At 42.0% G+C, this 22,918-nt stretch overlaps 1 protein-coding gene across 2 annotated transcripts in view; it reads right to left on the bottom strand.

Annotated features, from left to right (window-relative positions):
- ptpn4a (protein tyrosine phosphatase non-receptor type 4a) overlaps positions 1-22,918 on the bottom strand; it is a 240,491-nt gene that overhangs the window by 122,967 nt on the left and 94,606 nt on the right. For both annotated transcript variants that reach the window (XM_067987103.1, XM_067987104.1), the window contains 2 exons: positions 16,762-16,806; positions 6,891-6,943 (listed from right to left, as the gene is read on the bottom strand). In XM_067987103.1, the coding sequence (XP_067843204.1) occupies positions 6,891-6,943; positions 16,762-16,806 (98 nt within the window). The remainder of the gene's footprint in view (positions 1-6,890; positions 6,944-16,761; positions 16,807-22,918) is intronic.

The following is a 22,918-nucleotide window of genomic DNA, read 5'->3' as shown; positions in this document are numbered from 1 at the left end:
AAATAGAAAAAAAAGGACAGATTAGAATGATCCACCTATTTAAAAATTTTAATGCAAAATTAAGTGTTTATACAACGTGTGGTCGCGCAGAGGGAAGGGAGAGGAATCATTCATTTACAGTGGATATTCATTGAAATAACTTCTGTAGAGGTAACAGATGTCTAAATAAAATGTACTGCAGTTAACTGAGCAATCAACATGTGGACTTGGTCATGCCTATCATTTGCTCCAAATAGATAAATGGGGACAGCATTCTCTTTCCTCTGAGAGGAACTTTGTTTAGTGAGAAGTGAACCACAAATTCATCATGTAATACACTCAATAACTTACAGCTTCACCTAAAGCAATCAAAGCTTCTATTTCAAGAAACTGCATAAAAATGTAAGTCACATGCACAAATTGTGCCATAATTAAACAAGGTTTGGTTTAATAATGTGTTTTGTTAGAACACAAATCGTACAGTAGAGGCTTGATGAGGTCAGTTACATTTTGCCAAAGAACAGTTTGGTCCTTAACAGGGTTTCAATCTCGCTGGGGACAAGTAGGGCTGGAAATTGGTCCGTATAGTGCCCATTGTTTCGGTGCTACGCTGCCTCACGAACTGTCAAGTTGGTATCTGGGCTGCGCATGCACGTTTCCAGCATGACGTGTGCCGTATACCAACTTGATACAGATGTAAAGTTTGGAGAAAATGGATACAAATAGCGTACATCGCTGCCAGTGTGCGTGGCCTGTGAGTTGCGGGTGGGCAGCTTGCAACAGTGGTAATGTGTAAGGGTGAGAGGAAGCATATGATTGGAAGAGTTGAGTACTGATGGAAAGAGTTTGTTGGTATGTGGGTGATGGGGGGTGTAGTGCATGGAGCAGTGGATGCGGTCAGTGGTGCAGTTGGTAGGAGATGCCACTTGACCTCACTCACCTTGATCACTCGTGTCAAAACATTGAACTGCTTCCTGCACTGCATTCATGTTCACTGTGCTGTGCGCCTGGCACTGACTGTCTCCCATTGCCTCCCACTGCCTTTTAAGCATATGTCTGGAGGGCCTCTTGCCCCCTCCCCCCACCCCCCGCCAGGGATATAGGATGCCCCCTCCTTCTGTCCACCTCTTGTACCAAGACCCCTAGTGCATCAGCAGAGAACCTTGGTGCACACCCTCTCAGGCATGGTACCCACTCAGATTGGCAGATTGCTGAGGTCTGGCATGCAGATTGGAGGATGTGGAATTTAGTAATGCGCAACCTTTATTCAATGTTTTAACATAACTCATCAGTCTGTAAACATAGGGGCGGGACCTGCATCTGTGTTTTATGTGTGCAATGTCTGATCTCCGTTCAGACAACAGACTGTTATTTTTAGCAAATAACAGGTACCGGCTACCTTTAAGAGATTGGGGCTCCCCCTGCTGGTGGAAAGTGCTCATTTACTTGAATCGACATGAAAGGTCGAGATTTCAACGCTGCTTGATGGTGAGTACTGAGGCCGGATGAAGTTTTCGTCCTGCCTGCGCAGGGACCATTGGGTGCGGGTTGATAGCGGATCGCACTACCCGCACCCAATAATGGGCCTTATCCAATATCCCCCCCCCCCCCCCCGTAGACTCAATTTTAGAGACTGAGCACTCTTGTTGGTACAGGAGAGATGGTCAGATCTAAATAGGGTAAGAACAAGGAGACTGGCTAATACAGAGGAAGGAACCAAGACTTTTTAAAACTAAATTTGAAAGGGGGGTGGGGAAGGAGGGAGGAATCGGACTAACCATAGATGAACAAAACTTGGAAGGTGGCCAAGAGAGAGGAGAAAATAAAACAGAATATAATTCTGCCAAAATAAACAACAAGTTGAAAAATCAAATGGAAATAAAAAAAGACCCGAATGGTAGAAGCATTCACAAGAAAATACTTGGAGTTGGCAGCATTTATAGTGGAAAGAAATTATATTGCAATAGGAATTATGCAAAGATAGTTCAATTCAAAGAGAGCAGTTATTTCAATATGGGTATAAGTTCTTCAGGAACGAATGAGATGATAGAAGGCTTGGAGGAGTAGTTAAACAAGTTCATTGAAAAGTTAGAAATTAAGGACTGAAATGAGGACTCAAGGGAAGACAAAAGAAATGAAAGCCTGTCTTGAACTAATAAATAGGCAGAGGGCAGGGTTAAAAATATGAGTCTGTTAGGGACCCTCAGGGCAGGTAAAGGAAGATAATATTTTACACGAGGAAGTAAGGGTATGTATAGAAAATAATGCATGACCTTAACCAATCCAGTGTAATGGAAAATGCCCTAGTCAAAGTATGGCAACAGAATAACTATTCAATGTGTTACAAGATTGTTGCTTCTACAATGCCAGTTAAAAGGGAACTTGCATCTTGACCTAACAAGTACTTTATCCCACAATATGCAGATTGTGGAACCTCTGGGAACAAGTGACTACAATATGCATAAATTTGAAATAGAATCATAGAAAGGATACAGCACAGAAGGAGGCCATTCGGCCCATTGAGTCCACGCCGGCTCTATGCAAGAGCAATCCATTTAGTCCCACTCCTCCGCCCTTTCCCCGTAGCCCTACAATTTTTTTCCTTTCAAGTACTTATCCAGTTCCCTTTTGAAGGCCATGATTTAAGCTGCTTCCACCACTCCCCTGGGCAGTGCATTTCAGGTGCTAACCACTCGCTGTGTAAAAAGTTTTTCCTCATGTAACCTTTGGTTCTTTTGCCAATTAACTCAAATCTATGTCCTCTGGTCCTTGACCCTTCCGCCAATGGGAACAGTTTCTCTCTATCTACTTTGTCTAGATCCTTCATGATTTTGAATACCTCTATCAAATCTCCTCTCAACCTTCTCTGATCCAAGGAGAACAACCCTAGCTTCTCCAGTCTATCCACATAACTAAAGTCCTTCATCCTGGGAATCATTCTAGTAAATCTTTTCAGCACCCTCTCTAAGGCCTTCACATCTTTCCTAAAGTGTGGTGCCCAGAACTGGACACAATACTACGTATTAGCATGCAAGTTGTGGCCAAACCAGTGTTTTATAAAGGTCCATCATGGCTTCCTTGCTTTTGTACTCTATGCCTCTATTTATAAATGATGTAAAGCCCAGGATCCTGTATGCTTTTAATCACTTTCTCAACCTGCCCTGCCACCTTCAACGATTTGTGCACATATACCCCCAGATTTCTCTGTTCCTGTACCCCTTTTAAGAATTGTGCCCTCTAGTTTATATTGCTTCTCCTCATTCTTCCTACCAAAATGTATCACTTCGCATTTTTCTGCTTTAAATTTCATCTGCCATGTGTCCGTCCATGCCACAAGTCTGTCGATATCCTCTTGAAGTCTATTACAATCCTCCTCACTGTTCCCTACCCTAAGTATTGTATCATCTGCAAATTTTGAAATTGTGCCCTGCACACGCAATTCCAAGTCATTAGCAGTGATCCCAGCACTGACCCCTGGGGAACACCACTCTCTCCAGTCTGAAAAACAACTCTCCGTTTCCTGTCCCTTAGCCAATTCTATATCCATGTTGCTACTGCCCCCTTTATTCCATGGGCCGCAATCTTGATTATAAGCCTACCATGCGGCACTTTATCTAACGCTTTTTGAAAGTCCATATACACTACATCAACTGCATTGCCCTCATCTATCCTCTCTTTTACCTCATCAAAAAACTCTATCAACTTAGTTAAACACGATTTGCCTTTAACAAATCCATGTTGGCTTTCCCGAATCAATCCACCCTCGTCCAAGTGACTGTTAACTCTGTCCCAGATTATCATTTCTAAAAGTTTCCCCACCACTGAGGTTAAACTGACTGGCCTATAGTTGCTGGGTTTATCCTTACACCCTTTTTTGAACAAGGGTGTAACATTTGCAATTCTCCAGTCCTCTGGCATCACCCTCTGTATCTAAGGATATTTGGGAGATTATGGCCAGTACCTTCACAATTTCCACCCTTCCTTCCCTCAGCAACCTAGGATGCATCCCATCCAGACCGGGTGACTTATCTACTTTAAGTACAGCTAGCCTTTCATGTACCTCTTCTTTATCAATTTTTAGCCCATCCAGTATCTCAACTATATCTTCCTTTACTGAGACTGTGGTATCATCTTCCTTGGTAAAGACAGACAGATGCAAAGTACTCATTCAGTGGCCCAGCCATCCCTTCTGCCCCCATGAGTAGATCTCCTTTATGATCCCTAACCGACCCCACCCCTCCTCTTACTACCCGTTTACTGTTTACATGCCTATAGAAGACTTTTGGATTCCCTTCTATGTTGGCCGCCAGTCTATTCTCATACTCTCTCTCTTTGCCCATTTCCTTTTTAACTTCCCCTCTGAACTTTCTATATTCTGCCTGGTTCTCACTTGTGTTATCAACCTGACATCTGTCATATGCCCCTTTTCTTCCGTTTCATCTTACTTACTATCTCTTTTGTCATCCACAGAGCTCTGGTTGCCCTACCTTTCTGCCTCGTGGGAATGTGCCTAGACTGTACCCGAACCATCTCCTCTTTAAAGGCCGCCCACTGTTCAATTGCAGTTTTGTCTGCCAATCTTTGATTCCAACTTACCCGGGCCAGATCTGTTCTCATCCCATTGAAATTGCCCTCCTCCAATTGAGTATTTTTACTTTAGAGTGGTCAGTGTCCTTTTCCATAGCTACTCTAAACCTTATGATACTATGATCATTGCTCCCTAAATGCTCTCCCACTGACATATGCTCCACTTAGCCCACCTCATTCCCTAGAACCAAGTCCAGCAATACCTCCTTCCTCGTCGGGCCGGAAACGTACTGGTTAAGAAAGTTATCTTGAATACGTTTCAAAAATTCCTCCCCCTCTGCCCCTTATATTGTTATCCCAGTCTACATTAGGATAGCTGAAATCTCCAGTTATCATTACTCTATAGCTTTTGCACCTCTCTAATTTCCCTGCAAATGTGCTCCTCTATATCTTTTCCACTAGTTGGTGGCCTATAGAATACACCCAGTAGTGCAATGGCACCTCTCTTATTTCTTAACTCTAATCAAATAGATTCTGTCCTTAACCCCTCCAGGACATCCTCTCTCTCCAGTACTGCAATATTCTCCTTAATCAATACTGCCACCCCACCCCCCCCCCTTTCTTTCCTTCCCTACCTTTCCAAGAAATCTTTCAAAATCGGTGCTAGTAACTCTAATAAAAAAGCTACATTAACTAAAAGAAAGTAAGTGGAAGGTTTTACTGAGATATATCTCAGTGGAGGACTAAATGGAAAACTCTTAAAAAACGTTATTAAAAATGTACGACAGGTATATACCCAAGAGAAATAAGCAAGACTTCAAAATGGATGAAATAGCAAACAAAAAATGGAAGATTAAAATGTGTACAACCCTTACTGAGGGGTAAAAAAAAGGGAGAACTTTGAAAAATGAGAAACAGACTAAAGAAACGTATTAGCATGCAAGTAGGGCCTTAGAGATGAACATGAAGGAAGTTAATTACAGTAGAGTTTTTTCACAAGAGTGGTTCAGGGAGGAATTAGAATTGAAGGAGAAAAATGGAGACTTTCAGGATAAAGAGAAGATAGAATTTAAAGAATTCACTAAAGAAAAAAGTACTTACAATTTCCAATTTATATAGTACAATGAATACCTTAAAAACATTTTGGTATTGGATAGAACTATATTTTAACAAAGCCCATTATAAACAGGGCTGGGTTAACAACAGCTTACATTTTTATAGCTCTTCTCGTATGCAGGAAGCACTGCAGATAGTTTCACATGGAGGAAAACTGTGGATACCAAGTAGGAGTAAAGCAACTGAATGAGCAAGGATGAAACAGAGGAAGCAGGGATCAAGGAGAAACCCAATGTTAGAGGAGTGGAGCTGCGTTTGGAGATGCAAGGCAGGAAGATTTCAAGCAAGGGCAAAGAACCTTGAAGAATATGTTGATGGGGTTAGATGAAACAGGGTAGGAGGAGATTCGTTTGGAGCAAACACTGGCATAGACCTGTTGGGCCGAATGACCTGTTTCTGTGCTGTAATCTGAAATCAACTTCCTGGCACATAGAGAACCAATGGAGTTTGAAGAGTGCGAGGCTGATGAGAATGCAGGAATTTGTGTGGGTCACAATGCGGGTTGTAGCATTTTGGAGGAGTTGAAGTTTGTATATAAGGCAGTGGGGCCAGCTATTGAGGGGTGGAGGGAGAACTTGGAGAAAAGTGGCCTTTGCATTGGAGCAGATGTTGGGGGTGGGAAGTGGTGGTTGGGGGTCAAGCAGCATGCACTTCTTAATTCAGCATGAAGTGGCAGCTGGGGAGTTGGTAAAGTTACACCCAGAGTTACATAGGCACTAGCAGGGGGCAAAAAGGATGGCTTGGTTTCATTAACATTAAGCTGGAAGAATTTTTGGCTCATCCAGGTTTTGATGTTGAACAGGCAGTTGAAGAGTGTAGCAACAGTCTTTGGGATCACTGGAACAGGCAGAAAGGTAAAGCCTGCTGTCGTCAGCATACATGTAAAAGTTGACCCCATGTTTCTGAATGATATCATCAAGGGGTAGCACATAAATGGTGAAAAGGAAGAGACCAAGAGTACATCAGAGATAACCGTACAAGTAAAGAAGCTGTTGGAGGCAACAGAATGCCTACATTGTGACAGATACGAGTGGAAGCAGAAGAGAATACTGACTCAGAACTGGATACCAGAGAACAGATGCTGAAGGAGGATGGACTGGTCAATAGCATTGATGGCAGTGGTGGGAAATATTAGAGACAGGGAGCAATGGTACAGCTGCGTAGGATGTTGAACAGTACAGGAAAATTCAAAGGGGCAAATGAACCCACAACGGAGGAAAGCAAAATTGTTTTCCACAAGGAACTGAATTTGTTGAGCATATACTTACACTGAACAGAGTAAGAGGCCAGAAGAGCTGCAATGTTGTATGGACAAGGCAACCTGGAAAAGGGGATAATTGAAAAATAGTGCAGTTATTCCACAGCAATTATGACTGCTTGGACATTTGAACACCCTTACAGTAGGACAGAGGCTCCCAAACGTTTATTTGCTGACCCCCCTTCAGAGATTCATGTCCCATTCACTCCCCTCCCCTCATTTTTCTAAGAAATATTATGTAGTCCCCAAGAAGCTGGCAGGGTTCGACCCCATTGGTTGCAAAAACTGGGGGGAAAAAAAATTGAGATGTTCAAAATACTCACCTTGCCTTCAGTCATGTAGGGATGGTGTGCCTCAAATAGCCAGCTGCTTCAAGGATCTCTACTTTTAGGCAGCAATCAGGAGATGCCACAGAAATATTTTTCACATTAATATTTAAATATATTTTCACTATGCAGCTTTGCAAAGCCAGTGGAGGGGCATTATGGGGCGAACTCAGATGTTTGAATCCCTGCAACAGTAACTGATTATGATTGCATCAGAAGAAGGTCAGATAGATCCAATTGTCCACTTCTAGAAATCAGCAAGGATTCAAACATCCCACGATGCTGAGATTGTCCCAAAATGCATATCTGTTGGGTATGCGAGGCTGCATCAAGGCTCTCGTTCTTGGCCAGCCCATCATCCTCGTGGCCCATGTTGCGTTGCCCCACCCCATCCCATCCTAGTTTGGGACCCTCTGTAGTAGGACATTACTCACCCAATACCTTTTAAACAAAACATTGGATACAAACTAGTTCTAAACGCTGTTAATGTTAATCACTGTTCCTTTGTTTTTAAGAGAACAGTTTTCTTTGAATAAAATTACTCCCCAAAGGAGGAATTCAGGACGGTTTTGCTAAGTAAAATTTCTTATACTTCAAAGGAGTATATTTAAGTATAATCTGGTTAATCCCACACAATTTTGAAAACCAAAGTCAACTTCCCAGGTATGATTTGTAAGCAGCCTTTGAATAGTATACTCTTCCTTGCAAACTCTACAACTGTTAAAGCTGAAACCATCAGATAGGAAATATAGTTACAATATTTGAATATTCAGGCATTACGCTAGTTTTATGACTTGTGTTCAAAATTGTACAAAATAATATGGTAAACTCTTAAGTATGCACTATAACAAACACCATGAACCACAATGCTGGATATAGGCAAATGAGATGTGTCCCCACGTAGAGAGTGTGCACTCTATAATGGGCAAACAGAAACCTAACAGCTGCGTGTAGATTTCTCAGTAGCTTGAACTGGAGACTAAATGTTCCTGATGGGTTTCTGCATGTCAAATGCCCATTTGATCAAAAAATTAATTTAGAAATTTGTTCTGAGCCTTTTTTTTCCCCACTAAACCTTATTAAATATTAACTTTTTAGGAATTCACAAGAATGACTTGCTGGGCAATTTCCTGCACGTTTCTAATCATAATTGATATTGAATGTAAACAATTTCATACTTTTAACTCTCCATGTTACACATGACTTCTGCATTTGTTTACCAAATGAACTAGAGCCAAAGAAGCTTACAGGGTAGGAGGACGCCATTAGGTCCATCAGTAGAGTCTATAATTGGGAATTTGGTGAGTGAGGGGATTTCTAAGGGTTGATCTTTATCTAAAAGTTGACTATAAGTTTGGCATCAAGCATTTAACTTAAATTTAATCTTAACTTGCAGTTTTCAGTTAGTGGTAAACAAGCAGCCTAAAATGACGTTGGGCACCTAGTTGACTAGGTGACTAGTTAGAACTGGCAATCTACTGTCAGCTGGGCCTGACTCAGGTGATTGGCATTCTAGCCAGCATAAATTCAGAAGGGTTTTGCTAACGCACGGAGTAGCAGCTATTGGCAGAGTCTATAATTGGGAATTTGGTGAGTGAGGGGATTCAGTGCAGTAAGGGGTGAGGTGCATTTGATTAGTGAGCGGAGAGGAGCATACAGAGAGCAGGTCACAGCAACAAAACTAAACTGCAGTGTGACGTCACAGGTAAGTGGTTGGTGGTGAGTATCTCTTCTGTTTTCTTCTTTCTCAGGACTGTGGGCTAAGTAACTTATAGCATAAAACTAAATTTATTAAAAAAAAACTAAACTTAATTTAGTTATAGCAAGGAGAGTTTTTTTTAGTAAATCAAGGTCCCTAGTGTAGTTAACATTCTCTAAATTAAGAGTAATTTAAAGGAGTAAAACTCCTTAAAGGGAGTAACTACGAGCTTAATCGAAGGCAAGTCATGGCAGCAGAGCTTGCATCCGTGATATGCTCCTCCTGTGCTATGTGGGAAGTCGTGGACACTACTGGCGTCCCTGGTGACCATGTATGCAGGAAGTGTGTCCAGCTGCAGCTACTGGCTAACCGCATTTCGGAGCTGGGGCTGCGGGTGGATTCACTGTGGAGCATCCGCGATGCTGAGATTATCGTGGATAGCATGTTCAGTGAGGTGGTCACACCGCAGGTAAAGATTACGCAGGCAGAAAGGAAATGGGTGACCGCCAGGCAGAGTAAAAGGACTAGGCCGGTACAGCAGGAGTCCCCTGGGGCCAGCTCCCTCTCAAACAGATATTCCGCGTTGGATATTGTTGGGAGAGATGGTTTATCAGGGGAATGCAGCAAGAGCCAAGACCATGGCACCACGAGTGACTCAGCTGTACAGGAGGGAAGGAAAAAGAATGGGAGAGCAATAGTGATAGGGGATTCCATCGTAAGGGGAACAGATAGGTGTGCCTGCTGCTGCAGACGTGACTCCAGGATGGTACGTTGCCTCCCTGGTGCTAGGGTCAAGGATGTCACGGAGCGGCTGCAGGACATGCGGAAGGGGAAGGGTGAATAGTCAGAGGTCGTGGTCCATATCGGTACCTACGACATCGGTTTTAAAAAAAAGGGATGAGGTCCTGCGAACAGAATATAGGGAGTTAGGAAATAAATTAAAAAGCAGGACCTCTAAGGTAGCAATCTCAGGATTACTCCCAGTGCCACGTGCTAGCGAGAGCAGAAATAGGAGAATAGGCCAGATGAATGCGTGGCTTGAGAGATGGTGTAGGAGGGAGGGGTTTAAATTCCTGAGGCATTGGGACCGATTCTGGGAAAGGCGGGACCTGTACAAGCGGGATGGGTTGCACCATGCAGAACCAGGACCAATATCCTCACGGGGGCATGTGTTTGTTCTGTTGGGGAGGGTTTAAACTAGTATGGCAGGGGGATGGGAAGCAAAGGGCAGGTACAGATAGGACAAATTCAGAGGAGGAAACGGGAAGTAGAAAAGCAGTTAGTGACTCAAAAGCAAACGAAGCAAGGTTAAAGAGAGAGTCTAACCACTTCCCCTTGACATTCAACGGCATTACCATCACCAAATCCCCCACCATCAACATCCTGAGGGTCACCATTGACCAGAAACTTAACTTGACCAGCCACATAAATACTGTGGCTACAAGAGCAGGTCAGAGGCTGGGTATTCTCTGGCGAGTGACTCACCTCCTGACTCCCCAAAGCCTTTCCGCCATCTACAAGGCACAAGTCAGGAGTGTGATGGAATACTCTCCACTTGCCTGGATGAGTGAAGCTCCAACAACACTCAAGAAGCTCGACACCATCCAGGACAAAGCAGCCCACTTGATTGGCACCCCATCCACCACCCTAAACATTCACTCCCTTCACCACCGGCGCACAGTGACTGCAGTGTGTACCATCCACAGGATGCACTGCAGTAATTCGTCAAGGCTTCTTCGACAGCACCTCCCAAACCCGCGACCTCTACCACCTAGAAGGACAAGAGCAGCAGGCACATGGAAACAACACCTGCACGTTCCCCTCCAAGTCACACACCATCCCAACTTGGAAATATATCGCCGTTCCTTCATCGTCGCTGGGTCAAAATCCTGGAACTCTCTTCCAACAGCACTGTGAGAGAACCTTCACCACACTGACTGCAGCGGTTCAAGAAGGAGGCTCACCACCACCTTCTCACGGGCAATTAAGGATGGGCAATAAATGCCAGCCTCGCCAGCGACGCCCACATCCCATGAACGAATAAAAAAAGTGTTCAGCACAGGAATTTGACGGGGTTAAAGGGTATATACTTCAATGCAAGAACTATTACAAACAAAGCAGATGAGCTAAGGGCACAGATAGACACATGGCAGCATGATATCATTGCTATAACGGTATCCTGGCTTAAAGAGGGGGATAATTGGGAGCTCAATATCCCTGGATATAGAGTTTTCAGGCAGGATAGAGTGGGTGATAAAAAAGGAAGGGGGATAGCATGATTGGTTAAAGAATTAATTACAGTTGTGAGAAGGGATGATATGCTAAACGGATCATCAATCGAGGCCATATGGGTTGAGCTAAGAAATAAAAAAGGGGCAGTCACACTACTAGGAGTGTACTATGGACCCCCAAATGGCAAAAGGGAGATAGAAGAACAAATATATAGGCAAATTTGAGTGCAAAAATAAGAGGGCAATAATAGTAGGGGACTTCAACTACCCTAACATCAACTGGGATTCAAACAGTGTGAGGGGCACAGAGGGTGCAAAATTCTTGAGCGGTGTCCAGGAGAACTTTTTTAGCCAGTACGTGACAAGCCCAACAAGAGGGGATGCAATTCTAGATTTAGTCCTGGGAAATGAAGATGGGCAAGTGGTTGAAGTGACAATGGGTGACCATATTGGGGATAGTGACCACAATTCAGTTAGTTTTAGCATTATTATGGAAAAGGACAGTTAAATCAGGAGTAAACGTTTTAAATTGAGGGAAGGCAAATTTTACAGAACTAAGAGGTGATTTGGCAGAAGTGGACTGGACACAACTACTTGAGGAGAGATCAGTGGCAAGCCAGTGGGAGGCACTAAAAAGTGAAATTCTACAGGTACAATGCAGACATGTCCCCTCAAAGAAAAAGGCACTGCCAAATTTAGAGCCCCCTGGTTGTCTAGAAGTATACGGGGTAAGATAAAGAAGAAAAAGAAAGCTTATGACTGTCACAGAAAACTAAATACTGCAGAAAGCCTAGAGGAGTGTAGAAAGTACAGGGATGACATAAATAAGGAAATCAAAGAAAGGGCATGAAAAAATATTAGCTAGTAAGATTAAAGAACACCCAAAGATATTTTATCGGTACATTAAGAATAGGTAGGACCTATCAGGGATGATAAGGGTAACTTGTGTGTAGAAGCAGAGGATGTGGGTAGGGTTTTAAATGAATATTTTGTCTCCATTTTCACAAAGGAAAGGAATGATCCAGACATAGTAGTTAGAGGAGAGGTGTGAAATATTGGATAAGGTAAACATAACGAGAGAGCAAGTACTAGAGGGCCTGGAATCCTTGAAAGTTGATAATCACCAGGGCCGGATGGATTGTTTCCTACGCTATTGAAGGAAGCCAGGGAGGAAATAGCGGATGCTCTGAGGGTCATTTTCCCATCCTCACTAAATGCAGGGGAGGTACCGGAGGACTGCAAACGTAGTACCATTGTTTAAAAAGGGTATGAAGGAAAGGCCGAACAATTATAGGCTGGTCAGTCTTACCTTAGTGGTGGGCAAACTATTAGAATCAATACTGAGAGATAGGATAAACTGTCACTTGGAAAAGCATGGTTTAATCAGGGATAGTCAGCATGGATTTGTTCAGGGAAGGTCATGCCTTACAAATCTGATTGAATTCTTTGAGGAAGTGACAAGGAGGATTGATGAGGGTAGTGCAGTGGATGTTGTCTGCATGGATTTTAGTAAGGCATTTGACAAGGTCCCACATGGCAGACTGGTCAGAAAGGTAAAAGACCATGGGATACAGGGAAATGTGGCCAATTGGATCCAAAATTGGCTCAGTAACAGGAAACAAAGGGTAAAAGTCAATGGATATCTTTGCGAATGGAAATCCATTTCCAGCGGTGTGCCACAGGGCTCAGTGTTGGGTCCCTTGCTGTTTGTGGTATGTAATAATGATTTGGACTTGAATGTAGGGGGCATGGTTGGCAAATTTGCAGATGACACAAAAATTGGCCATGTAGTTGATAGTGAAGAGAATAGCTGCAGACTCCAAGAAGATATCAATGGGTTGGTGGAGTGGGCGGATAAGTGGCAAATGGAGTTCAACCCGGGAAAGTGAGGGGTAATGCACTTAGGGAGGGCAAACAGTAAAAGGGAATACGCAGTAAACGGGAATATATTGAGGGGTAGAGGAAGTGAAAGACCTTGGAGTGCATGTGCACAGGTCCCTGAAGGTGGCGGTACAGGTAGATAAGGTTGTGAAGAAGGCATACGGAATGCTCTCCGTTATTAGCCGAGGTACAGAATACAAAAGCAGGGATGTAATGATGGAACTGTATAAAACGCTGGTAAGGCCACAGCTGGAGTATTGTGCGCAGTTCTGGTCACCACATTACAGGAAGGATGTAATTGCTCTGGAGAGAGAGTGCAGAGAAGATTTACAAGAATGTTGCCAGGGCTTGATAATTGCAGCTACGAGGGGAGATTGGATAGGCTGGGTTGTTTTCCTTAGAGCAGAGGAGGCTGAGGGAAGACTGGATTGAGGTGTACAAAATTACGAGGGGCCTAGATAGAGTAGACAGGAAGTACCTGTTTCCCCCAGCAGAGAGTTCAAGAACTAGAGGACATAGATTTAAGCTGACTGGCAGAAGGATCAGAGGGGACATGAGGAAAAACTTTTTTACCCAGAGAGTGGTGGGTGTACGGAATTCGCTGCCCGAATTGGCGGTAGAGGCAGGGACCCTCAACTCTTCTAAAAAGTACCTGGACCTGCACCTGAAGTGCTGTAAGCTGCAGGGCTACGGACTGCGTGCAGGAAGGTGGGATTAGAATGGGCACCTGGTTATTCTTCGGCCGATGCGAACATGATGGGCCAAATGACCCCCTTCTATGCTGTATCTTTTCTATGGTTCTATGGTATGTCTGTACCAGCTCTTTGCTTGAGCAATCCAAAACCAATTACACTCCATAGTTCTATCTACCTCTGCTTCAAATATTTATCCACTTCTCCTTTAAATAATGAAATGGTCTCTGCCTCAACCACTCCCCGTGACAATGCATTCCATGTTCCAATGAGGATTTAAAATTGATGACCCCTTATCACTAATTGCAGAACATTGTAAAATATCTTGAAAAGTCATTTAATGGAGCATTTTATTTGTCGCCCCCCATCTTCCCTAATTTTCTCCCTGCTGAAGAGGTGAAATGCTTGCTGGGAAATTGTTCTCTACTATCATGTCCAATTGGCTATAATTCATCAGTGAATGCCCTATATGAGACTGCATTGGCTGCGCTCACCCCCCAATGTTCAGACATGTGCACCTCCAACGAGCGTCATTCAATAATCAGGACAGAACACCTGGGCCGATTCTTCCATCCCTTGGACTGTAACGCAACTACTGAGATTAGTTAACGGTGGAATCATAAGACGAGCAGTTTTATTCCTATCAATTAAGCTCTTTTTCAAACAGAAGTTAACTGAACTGAGTGAATGAAAGTAAAAACTCTACAAATAGATAGAAATGAGTTACCATTAGCTGTGGATTTTCTCTCCTGTGAGTTTTCCACGTTCTCCTTTTCCTCTGTAACTGTATTGCTGACCCTGTGCTGAGCTTCAAATCATGACCTAGACAACAAAACCACCCATTTCCACCCACGTCACTGAAACCCTCATCCACATCTGTCACCTCCAGCCTCGATTACACCAATGCTCTGTCCAAAGACTGTTACATATAGCATCTTTAACACAGAAAAGCATCCCAAGATTCTCAGGCAAAATCAGAAATATATGGATGCCAAGCCAAACGAGAAGCTTGATGAAAGAGGTGGATAGAGAGGAGAGTCTTGGGCAGGGAATTCCAAAGCGTGGGGTATAGACAGCTGAAGGCATAGCTGTCAATGGTGGAGTGAAAGGAGCTGAGGAAAGCGGGTTGTTGGACTGGAGGAGGCTACAGAGACGGGAAGGGGCAAGGCTGAAAAATGATTTAAATATGGGGATGAGATTTTTAAAGAGGTGTTGGAAGACCGGGATCCAATGTAGGTCAGCAAAGACAGAAGTGATTGGTGAGTGGAACTGTGTGCAGGATAGTATACGAGCAGCAAAGTTTTGGATAAGCTGAAGTTTATAGAGGGTATAGAATGGAAGGTGGGCCAATACAGCATTGGAACTGTCGAGTCTGGAGGTAACAGAAGTCACGGATGAGGATTTCAGCAGCAAATGGGATGGGATAGGGGCGGTGGCAGGCGATGTAATCAGATGGAAGTAGGCGGTAATTATCATGAGAGTGAATATGGGGTCGTAAGCTCAGTTCAGAGTTAAGTAGGACACCGATGTTGCAAACACACTGGTTCAGCCTGAGAATGGCTTGGGAGGGCGATAGAATCTGTGGCAAGGGTACGGAATTCGTGCCAGGGGTCGAAGATGATGGAATCAGTCTTCACAAGTTTAAATGGAGGAAATTGCGACTCATCCTAGACTGGATGTCAGACAAACACGGGCAGTGGAGGGGTCGAGAAAGGTAGTGGAGAAATAGAGCTGGGTGGTGTCAGTGTATGCGTGGAACCTGACACAATGTATGCATATGATGTTGCCAGTAAACATTATGTAGCTGAGGAAGAGAGGGCCATTCTTCCATCTCTATGTTCCTTCACTAGTGCAGAGCTTTCAGCTTTCTTGGTCCTGCACCCTGCTATTTCTCTCCCCTCCTTCAAAGGCCTCCTCAAAACCTAGCCTTTAAACGCAACACTTTTTTCGCTGTTTGTTGTCTGTTTTCACCTCTGGCGTGCTTTGGGATGTATTATTAACGTTGAAATTGCTACTTAAATGCAAGTTGTTGTTCTGGAACCAATGCCTAGTGTATCTGCTATTCTAAGTCCAAATGGTGTCAGGCGACACCAATTTTCTAATCTCCTTTGATATGCAGCTCCACAATTCCCATACACTGCACCTTGCACAATTCAACTGACACCATTCTCAGAACACCAGGCATCAATACATCAGATATTGGTCCAGCATTTAATTGTCTTGCATTTCAATGAAAAAAAAATCAAGTGAGATAGCTATATATTAAGTGACTGCTTTTACTGGGAATTCAGAAACTAAACTCAATAAACTGATTTTAATCAATTTAGGATGCACTTTCTCCACCACCACAACCCCCGCCCCCCCCCACCCCCCAAACAAAGTCATAGCTTGGCACTGCTTTTGTGCAGTATTGTAAAAATTGTTATACTGAAATGTTCCTAAATTCTTGACAGACGGACTATAAAATCTACAATCTCATGCCTCAGAATCTAGTTAAGGTTCTGCAGAAATTAACCTCGAGGTACTAGGGAACTATAAATCAACTACATATACAAGAAATCAAATTATACAGAGTACTGTCTGCAGTTGTGGACCAACCATTGACCAGAACACTGCTGAATGGCAGGATGTTGAAAACAAAACACTCTGCATCAGAAGGCAATGATTTACTACAACAACGTGCATTTATAGAGGACTTTAATGTACATAATGTCCCACGGGATTTTATAGAGTAGTAGCATGAGGAATAGGAGCGAGAGAGCCTGGAGTATGTATTTAGGAGAGATAATTGAAGGCCTGGGAGAAAATATGGGTTTTAATTGATTTTTTAGAGAGAGGGGGAAGAGAGGCATGGAATCTTGGGAGGGACCCCCCTGGCTAAACCATCAAATGTATAACAAAATAAATTTTGAGTCCATTTTAAAATGAAAAAGGTTTCTCCCAGACTATAGCCTTATTTTGTTACACTGAAAATTCTACATCATATGTCAGTTCTTTAGGCAACAGGATTGGTTGCTAAAATAACTTTCAAAGCTACAATAATGATACTCACCTTCCACTAAGAATATCTTGTTTAAGTTGCAGAAAAAATTGGTACCTGATGAAAAATAAAAATGCATATTTTAGGTCATAAAATATTGTGCAAGATTCAAAATCAAGTACTTTCCACACACGTAATGATCAACATGTTTATTTTCGTCCATAACTTAAGTTCCGTAGATGACTTAAATGGATTGGAAACATGTAAATTACAATCCAGAATGAGGTCATTCAGCCCATCATGCCTGTGCTGGGAGGTTAGCTATTCAAGCTAACTAATCCAATTTTTCTACCCTTTCCTTCAATATTCATTATTTGCAAGCAGTTATCCAATTCCATTTTAAATTGATGTTCCAGTCTATATCCCAATAGCCAATTCCAAGACTGATTTGAACAGGTTGAATGAAAACCTTCAAAAGAGTAATATGGAGCAAGCAGGTTTAAATAACTTTTTTTTAAAAAAGCTTCCAGTTAAACTCAGACTTAAATTCTACACCATTTTCAAATAAACAGTAACAACTGTGTCAAGTTAAACTTGCTGAGTGGAGCTGGTTTTTAAACTGTTTATATACTGTGACAGAATTAAAGAAGCCAACACCACACACAATTCTAAAGGGGGTACAGGAACAGAGACACCTGGGGGTACATGTGCACAAATCTTCGAAGGTGGCAGGAGAGGTTGAGAGAGCGGTTAAAAAAGCATATGGGATTTTGGGCTTTATCAATAGAGACAGAGTACAAAAGCAAGGAAGTTATGTAGCTCCTTTATAAAACACTGCTTAGGCCACAACTGGAGTATTGTGTCCAATTCTGGGCACCACACTTTAGGAAGGATGTCAAGGCTTTAGAGAGGCTGCAGAAAAGATTTACTAGAATGGTTCCAAGGATGAGGGACTTCAGTTACGTGGATAGACTGGAGAAGCTGGGTTTGTTCTCCTAAGAGCACAGAAGGTTAAGAGGAGATTTGAAAGAAGTGTTCAAAATCATGAAGGGTTTAGAAAAAGTTAATAAAGAGAAACTGTTCCCATTAGCGGAAGGGTCGAGAAACAAAGGACACAGATTTAAGGTGATTGGCAAAAGAACCAAAGGTGACATGAGGAAAAACTTTTTTTTAAAGCAGCGAGTAGTTATGATCTGGAATGTGTTGCCTGAAAGGGTGGTGAAAGTAGATTCAATTGAGGCTTTCAAAAAGGAATTGGATAATTACATGGAGAAAAAATTTACAGGGCTACGGGGAAAGACCAGGGGAATGGGACTAACTGGGTTGCTCTTACAAAGAGCCGGCACGGGCTTGATCGGCCAAAAGGGCTCCTTCTGTGCTGTAACCACTCTATGATTTGTTAAATCTTCGACAAATTTTTGCCACAACTATTTACAAAATATTTCAATTTTGAAAACCTCCATTAGGTTCCCCCTTAACCTCTGCTCCAGTGTGAAAATGCCCAATTTTGAGCTATGCTTCATATTTCTCAATCTTAGTATCATTTCAGTGAATCTTGACTGTAATTTTTCCACAGCTCTAATATTCTTCCTATAATGGGCAGAACCTTATGCAAATTATAAATAGAGCACTAGTTTAACAAGCATTGCTTTGAGGCATTTTCCCTCAATGGTGGGGGGTGTGGGTGGGGGAGAGAAAGAGAAAGCAGGGATGATGCACTCTATCAGTTTTCAGTCATGATGCACACTACCAGTTTTCAGTTATCATGCATAATAATGATTATAATGTCATTCATATTTTCTACTTGAAGTAAAATTGGCCTCCCATCCTAACAAATCCTTTAACGCATTTTTCATGTCAGGCAGAGGTGTCACCAGAAAGCAATCCAGCGATCCAGCATGCTCCCAATGCATGCCAAAGAATGCTACATAAATTACTTCAATAGACAGACGATAACAACTCTCTATCTTCTCCTTGCACAACATTCAGACTTCCCAACATAGCAGGAAATATGGTTATTCCTACGTTCCTTCTTATGCTGCCTAGAGAGCAATAAATTCTCCTCAGGTGCAAGAAAAAATGGCTTCAGAAAAGGGCACGAATCTTAGACATAGGCCAAATATGGGAAATTTTACACTGACTGACTGTTAGAAGCTTTTTTTTGCATAAAAGGCTTTCAAAGTCATTGTGAAAGAACAGAAAATCACCAGCACAAATGCAGTTCCATCGCTGTATTTAGTGACTTATGCTTGCTGTTCCTCTCGCTGGTCACCTGGTGGCATAAGCACTCATTAAAGAAATCAGATATAAATATTCTTTATCGGACCCAGATTTATCTATTAGAACATAAGGACATAAGAAATAGGAGGAGTAGGCCATACAGCCCCTCGAGCCTGCTCCGCCATTCAATCAGATCATTGCTGATCTTCGACCTCAACTCCAATTTCCCGCCCGGTCCCCATATCCCTCGATTCCCCTAGAGTCCAAAAATCTTTCCATCCCAGCCTTGAACATATTCAATGACTCTGCATCCACAGCCCTCTGGGGTAGAAAATTCCAAAGATTCACAACCCTCTGCGTGAAGAAATTCCTCCTCACCTCAGTCTTGAATGGCCTACTCCTTATCCTGCGGTCATGCCCTCTGGTTCTAGACTCTCTAGCTAAGGGAAACAATCTCAGCATCTACCCTGTCAAGCCCCCTAACAATCTTACATGTTTCAATTAGATCACCGCTCATTCTTCTAAACTCCAGAGGGAATAGGCCCATTCTACTCAACCTCTCCTCATAGGGCAGCCCTCTCATCCCAGGAATTAATCTAGTGAACCTTCATTGTACCGCCTCCAAGGCAAGTATATCCTTCCTTAGATAAGGAGACCAAAATTGTACGCAGCACTCCAGGTGAGGTCTCACTAAAGCCCTGTACAACTGTAGTAAGACTTCCTTACTCTTGTACTCCACTCCCCCTTGCAATAAAGGCCAACATGCCATTTGCTTTCCTAACTGCCTGATGTACCTGCATGCTAACTTTTTGTGTTTCTTGTATGAGGACACACAAGTCTCTCTGAACACCAACATTTAATAGTTTCTCACCATTTAAAAAATATTCTGTTTTTCTATTCTTCCTACCAAAGTGAATAACCTCACATTTCCCCACATTATACTCCATCTGCCACCTTCTTGCTCACTCACTTAACCTGTCCAGATCCTCTTGCAGACTCTTTGTGTCCTCCTCACAGCTTACTTTCCCACCTAGCTTTGTATCGTCAGCAAACTTCGATACATTACACTCGGTCCCTTCATCTAAGTCATTAATAGAGATTGTAAATAGCTGAGGCCCAAGCACCGATCCTTGAGGCACCCCACTAGTTACAGCCTGCCAACCTGAGAATGACCCGTTTATCCCTTCTCTGTTTTCTGTCCTTTAACCAATCCTCTATCCATGCTAATATATTACCCCCAACCCCATGAGCCATTATCTTGTGCAACAACCTTTTATGTGGCACCTTATAGAATGCCTTTTGAAAATCCAAATATACTACAACCACTGGTTCCCCTTTATCTACCCTGCTAGTTACATTCTCAAAAAACTAACAAATGTCAAACACTATTTCCTTTTCATAAAACCATGTTGACTCTACCTAATCGTATTATGATTTTCTAAGTGCCTTGTTACCATTTCCTTAATAATGGATTCCAGCATTTTCCTGATGGTCGATGTCAGGTTAACTGGCCTGTGGTTCCTGTTTTCTCTCTCCCTCTCTTCCTGAATAGCGGGGTAACATTTGCTACTTTCCAGTCCACTGGGTCCATTCCAGAATCTAGAGAATTTTGGAAGATCATAACCAATGCATCCACTTTCTCTTCAGCCACCTCCTTTAGAACCCTAGGATGCAGGCTATCAGGTCCAGGGGATTTGTCGGCTTTTAGTCCCATTAGTTTGTCCAGTACTTTTTCTCTAGTGATATTAATTGTTTTAAGTTCCTCACTCTCATTTACCCCTTGGTTCCCTACTATTTTTGGTATGCTTTTTGTGTCTTCTACTGTGACGACAGATACAAAATATCTGTTTAACGCATCTGCCATTTCCTGATTCCCCGTTATAATTTCTCCTGTCTCAACCTCTAAGGGACCAACGTTTACTTTTGCTACACTCTTCCTTTTTACATACTTGTAGAAGCTCTTACAATCTGTTTTTATATTTCTTGATAGTTTACTTTCATATTCTATTTTCTCCCTTTTTTTTAAATCAATTTTTTGGACATCCTTTATTGGTTTCTAAAACTCTCCCAATCCCCATGCTTATTAATTTTCTTGGCAACATTATAGGCCTCTTCTTTCAAACTAATACTCTCCTTAACTTCTTTAGTTAGCCACAGATGGGTCACTTTTCCCATGGAGTTTTTATTTCTCAAAGGAATGTATACTTGTTGAGAATATTGAAATATTTCTTTAAATGTTTGCCATTGCTTTTCAACTGTCAAACTCTTTAATTGTAAACAATTTTACAACACCAAGTTATAGTCCAACGATTTTATTTGAAATCGTTGGACTATATTTTGACTATATTTGGACTATAGTTGGACTATATTTGACTATTTTATTTGACATACCTATGTAATTGACTTTATTTAAGATTAAGACTCTAGTTTCTGACTTAAGTATGTTAGAATTTCACATTCAGTTTGAAAGTATCATATTATGATCACTCTTCCCTAGAGGTTCTTTTACTGCGAGATTACTAATTAACCCTATTTCATTACATAATACAAGATCTAAAATAGCCTGTTCCCTGGTTGGTTCCATGACGTATTGCTCTAGGAAACCGTCTCGATTACATTCCATGAACTAGTCTTCCAAACTACCTTTGCTAATTTGATTTGCCCAGTCTATATGCAAATTAAAGTACCCCATGATGACTACATTTCCTTTGTTACAAGCTCCTATTATTTCATGATTAATACTCTGTCCAACGGTATTGCTACTATTAGGGGGCCTATAAACTACTCCCACCAGAATTTTCTGCCCCTTGTTATTTCTAATTTCCACCCACATTGATTCTACTTCCTGATCTTCCAAGCCAAGATCCTTTCTCACCACTGTTCTTATGTCATCCTTTATTCTTAGGGCTACAACCCCTCCTTTTCCATTCTGCCTGACTTTTCTAAATGTCAAGTACCCTGGAATATTTAGTTCCCAACCGTGGTCATTTTGCAACCATGCCTCTGTAATGACTATTATGTCAAACCCATTTATGTATATTAGTCCAATGATTAAAAAAAAAATCAGATACAAAAGGAGAGGAACTCTACACAGAATAAAATTACTGTTCTGTTAGCCAATTGAAACTGTCAGTTAAACTTTACTAAAATATCACCACTTCCACATGAAGTTGTTTTGTTTTTGCATGAACTGCCTTTGGAATAAAGTTCACTTTACAATTAGTGCCTTTACAGATACAGATAGGAAACAACTAATTGGTACACTTGTAGTCTGCATTTACCAATGGTATTCGTCATTATAGGCCACTGCATACATCAGTAACCCACTGTTATAATGTCATTACCTGTTGCTAAGCTTATGATCCAAGTTCATTTCCTTCATCTCAATATATAAAAGGGGTCTTAGATCCTAGGCCAAATTAGTTTGCAAATTTCAATTGCTGATAGTTGCACAATATAAATATCAGGACTTCCTGTATTTGAAAGGGTTGACTGTCCAAAGTAAATGTTTTGTTACTCGACTAACCAATCCGTTGGTCTCGAAATTTGAGACAGTTTCTCTTTGCAAATAAAAATGCATTTTCGTTCTGTATCGGTGGCACCCTCATCAGGCTCTCCACCTACGTAACATTTTATTCCTATATTGCATATAGATGTCAATTATATCATTCAGCTTGCCCAAAATCATAATTACAAGCCAATTTTTTCAACCTGTCCTCATAATTTAACCCTTTAAGCCCTGGTATAATTCTGGTAAATTTGCGCTGCACCCCCTTCAAAGCCAATATATCCCTTCCTAAGGTGTGGTACCCAAAACTGATGCAGTATTTCAGATAGGATCTTGTTTCTGTACAAGTAAAATCTTAATTCTTAGCACTTCAAAACAATTGGGTGACTTTGGAAACATTCAATGATATAGTTTTAACAAATTGACTTAGTTACTCCAAACTTGGGATAGCTAGATAATGAGCCATTTTGCTGCATTGTTCTTTCACATCTTAAACATGGA

Source organism: Heptranchias perlo, chromosome 7, assembly GCF_035084215.1.
Source record: "Heptranchias perlo isolate sHepPer1 chromosome 7, sHepPer1.hap1, whole genome shotgun sequence".
NCBI lineage: Eukaryota > Metazoa > Chordata > Chondrichthyes > Hexanchiformes > Hexanchidae > Heptranchias > Heptranchias perlo.
This window is presented reverse-complemented; position numbering and strand designations above follow the sequence as displayed.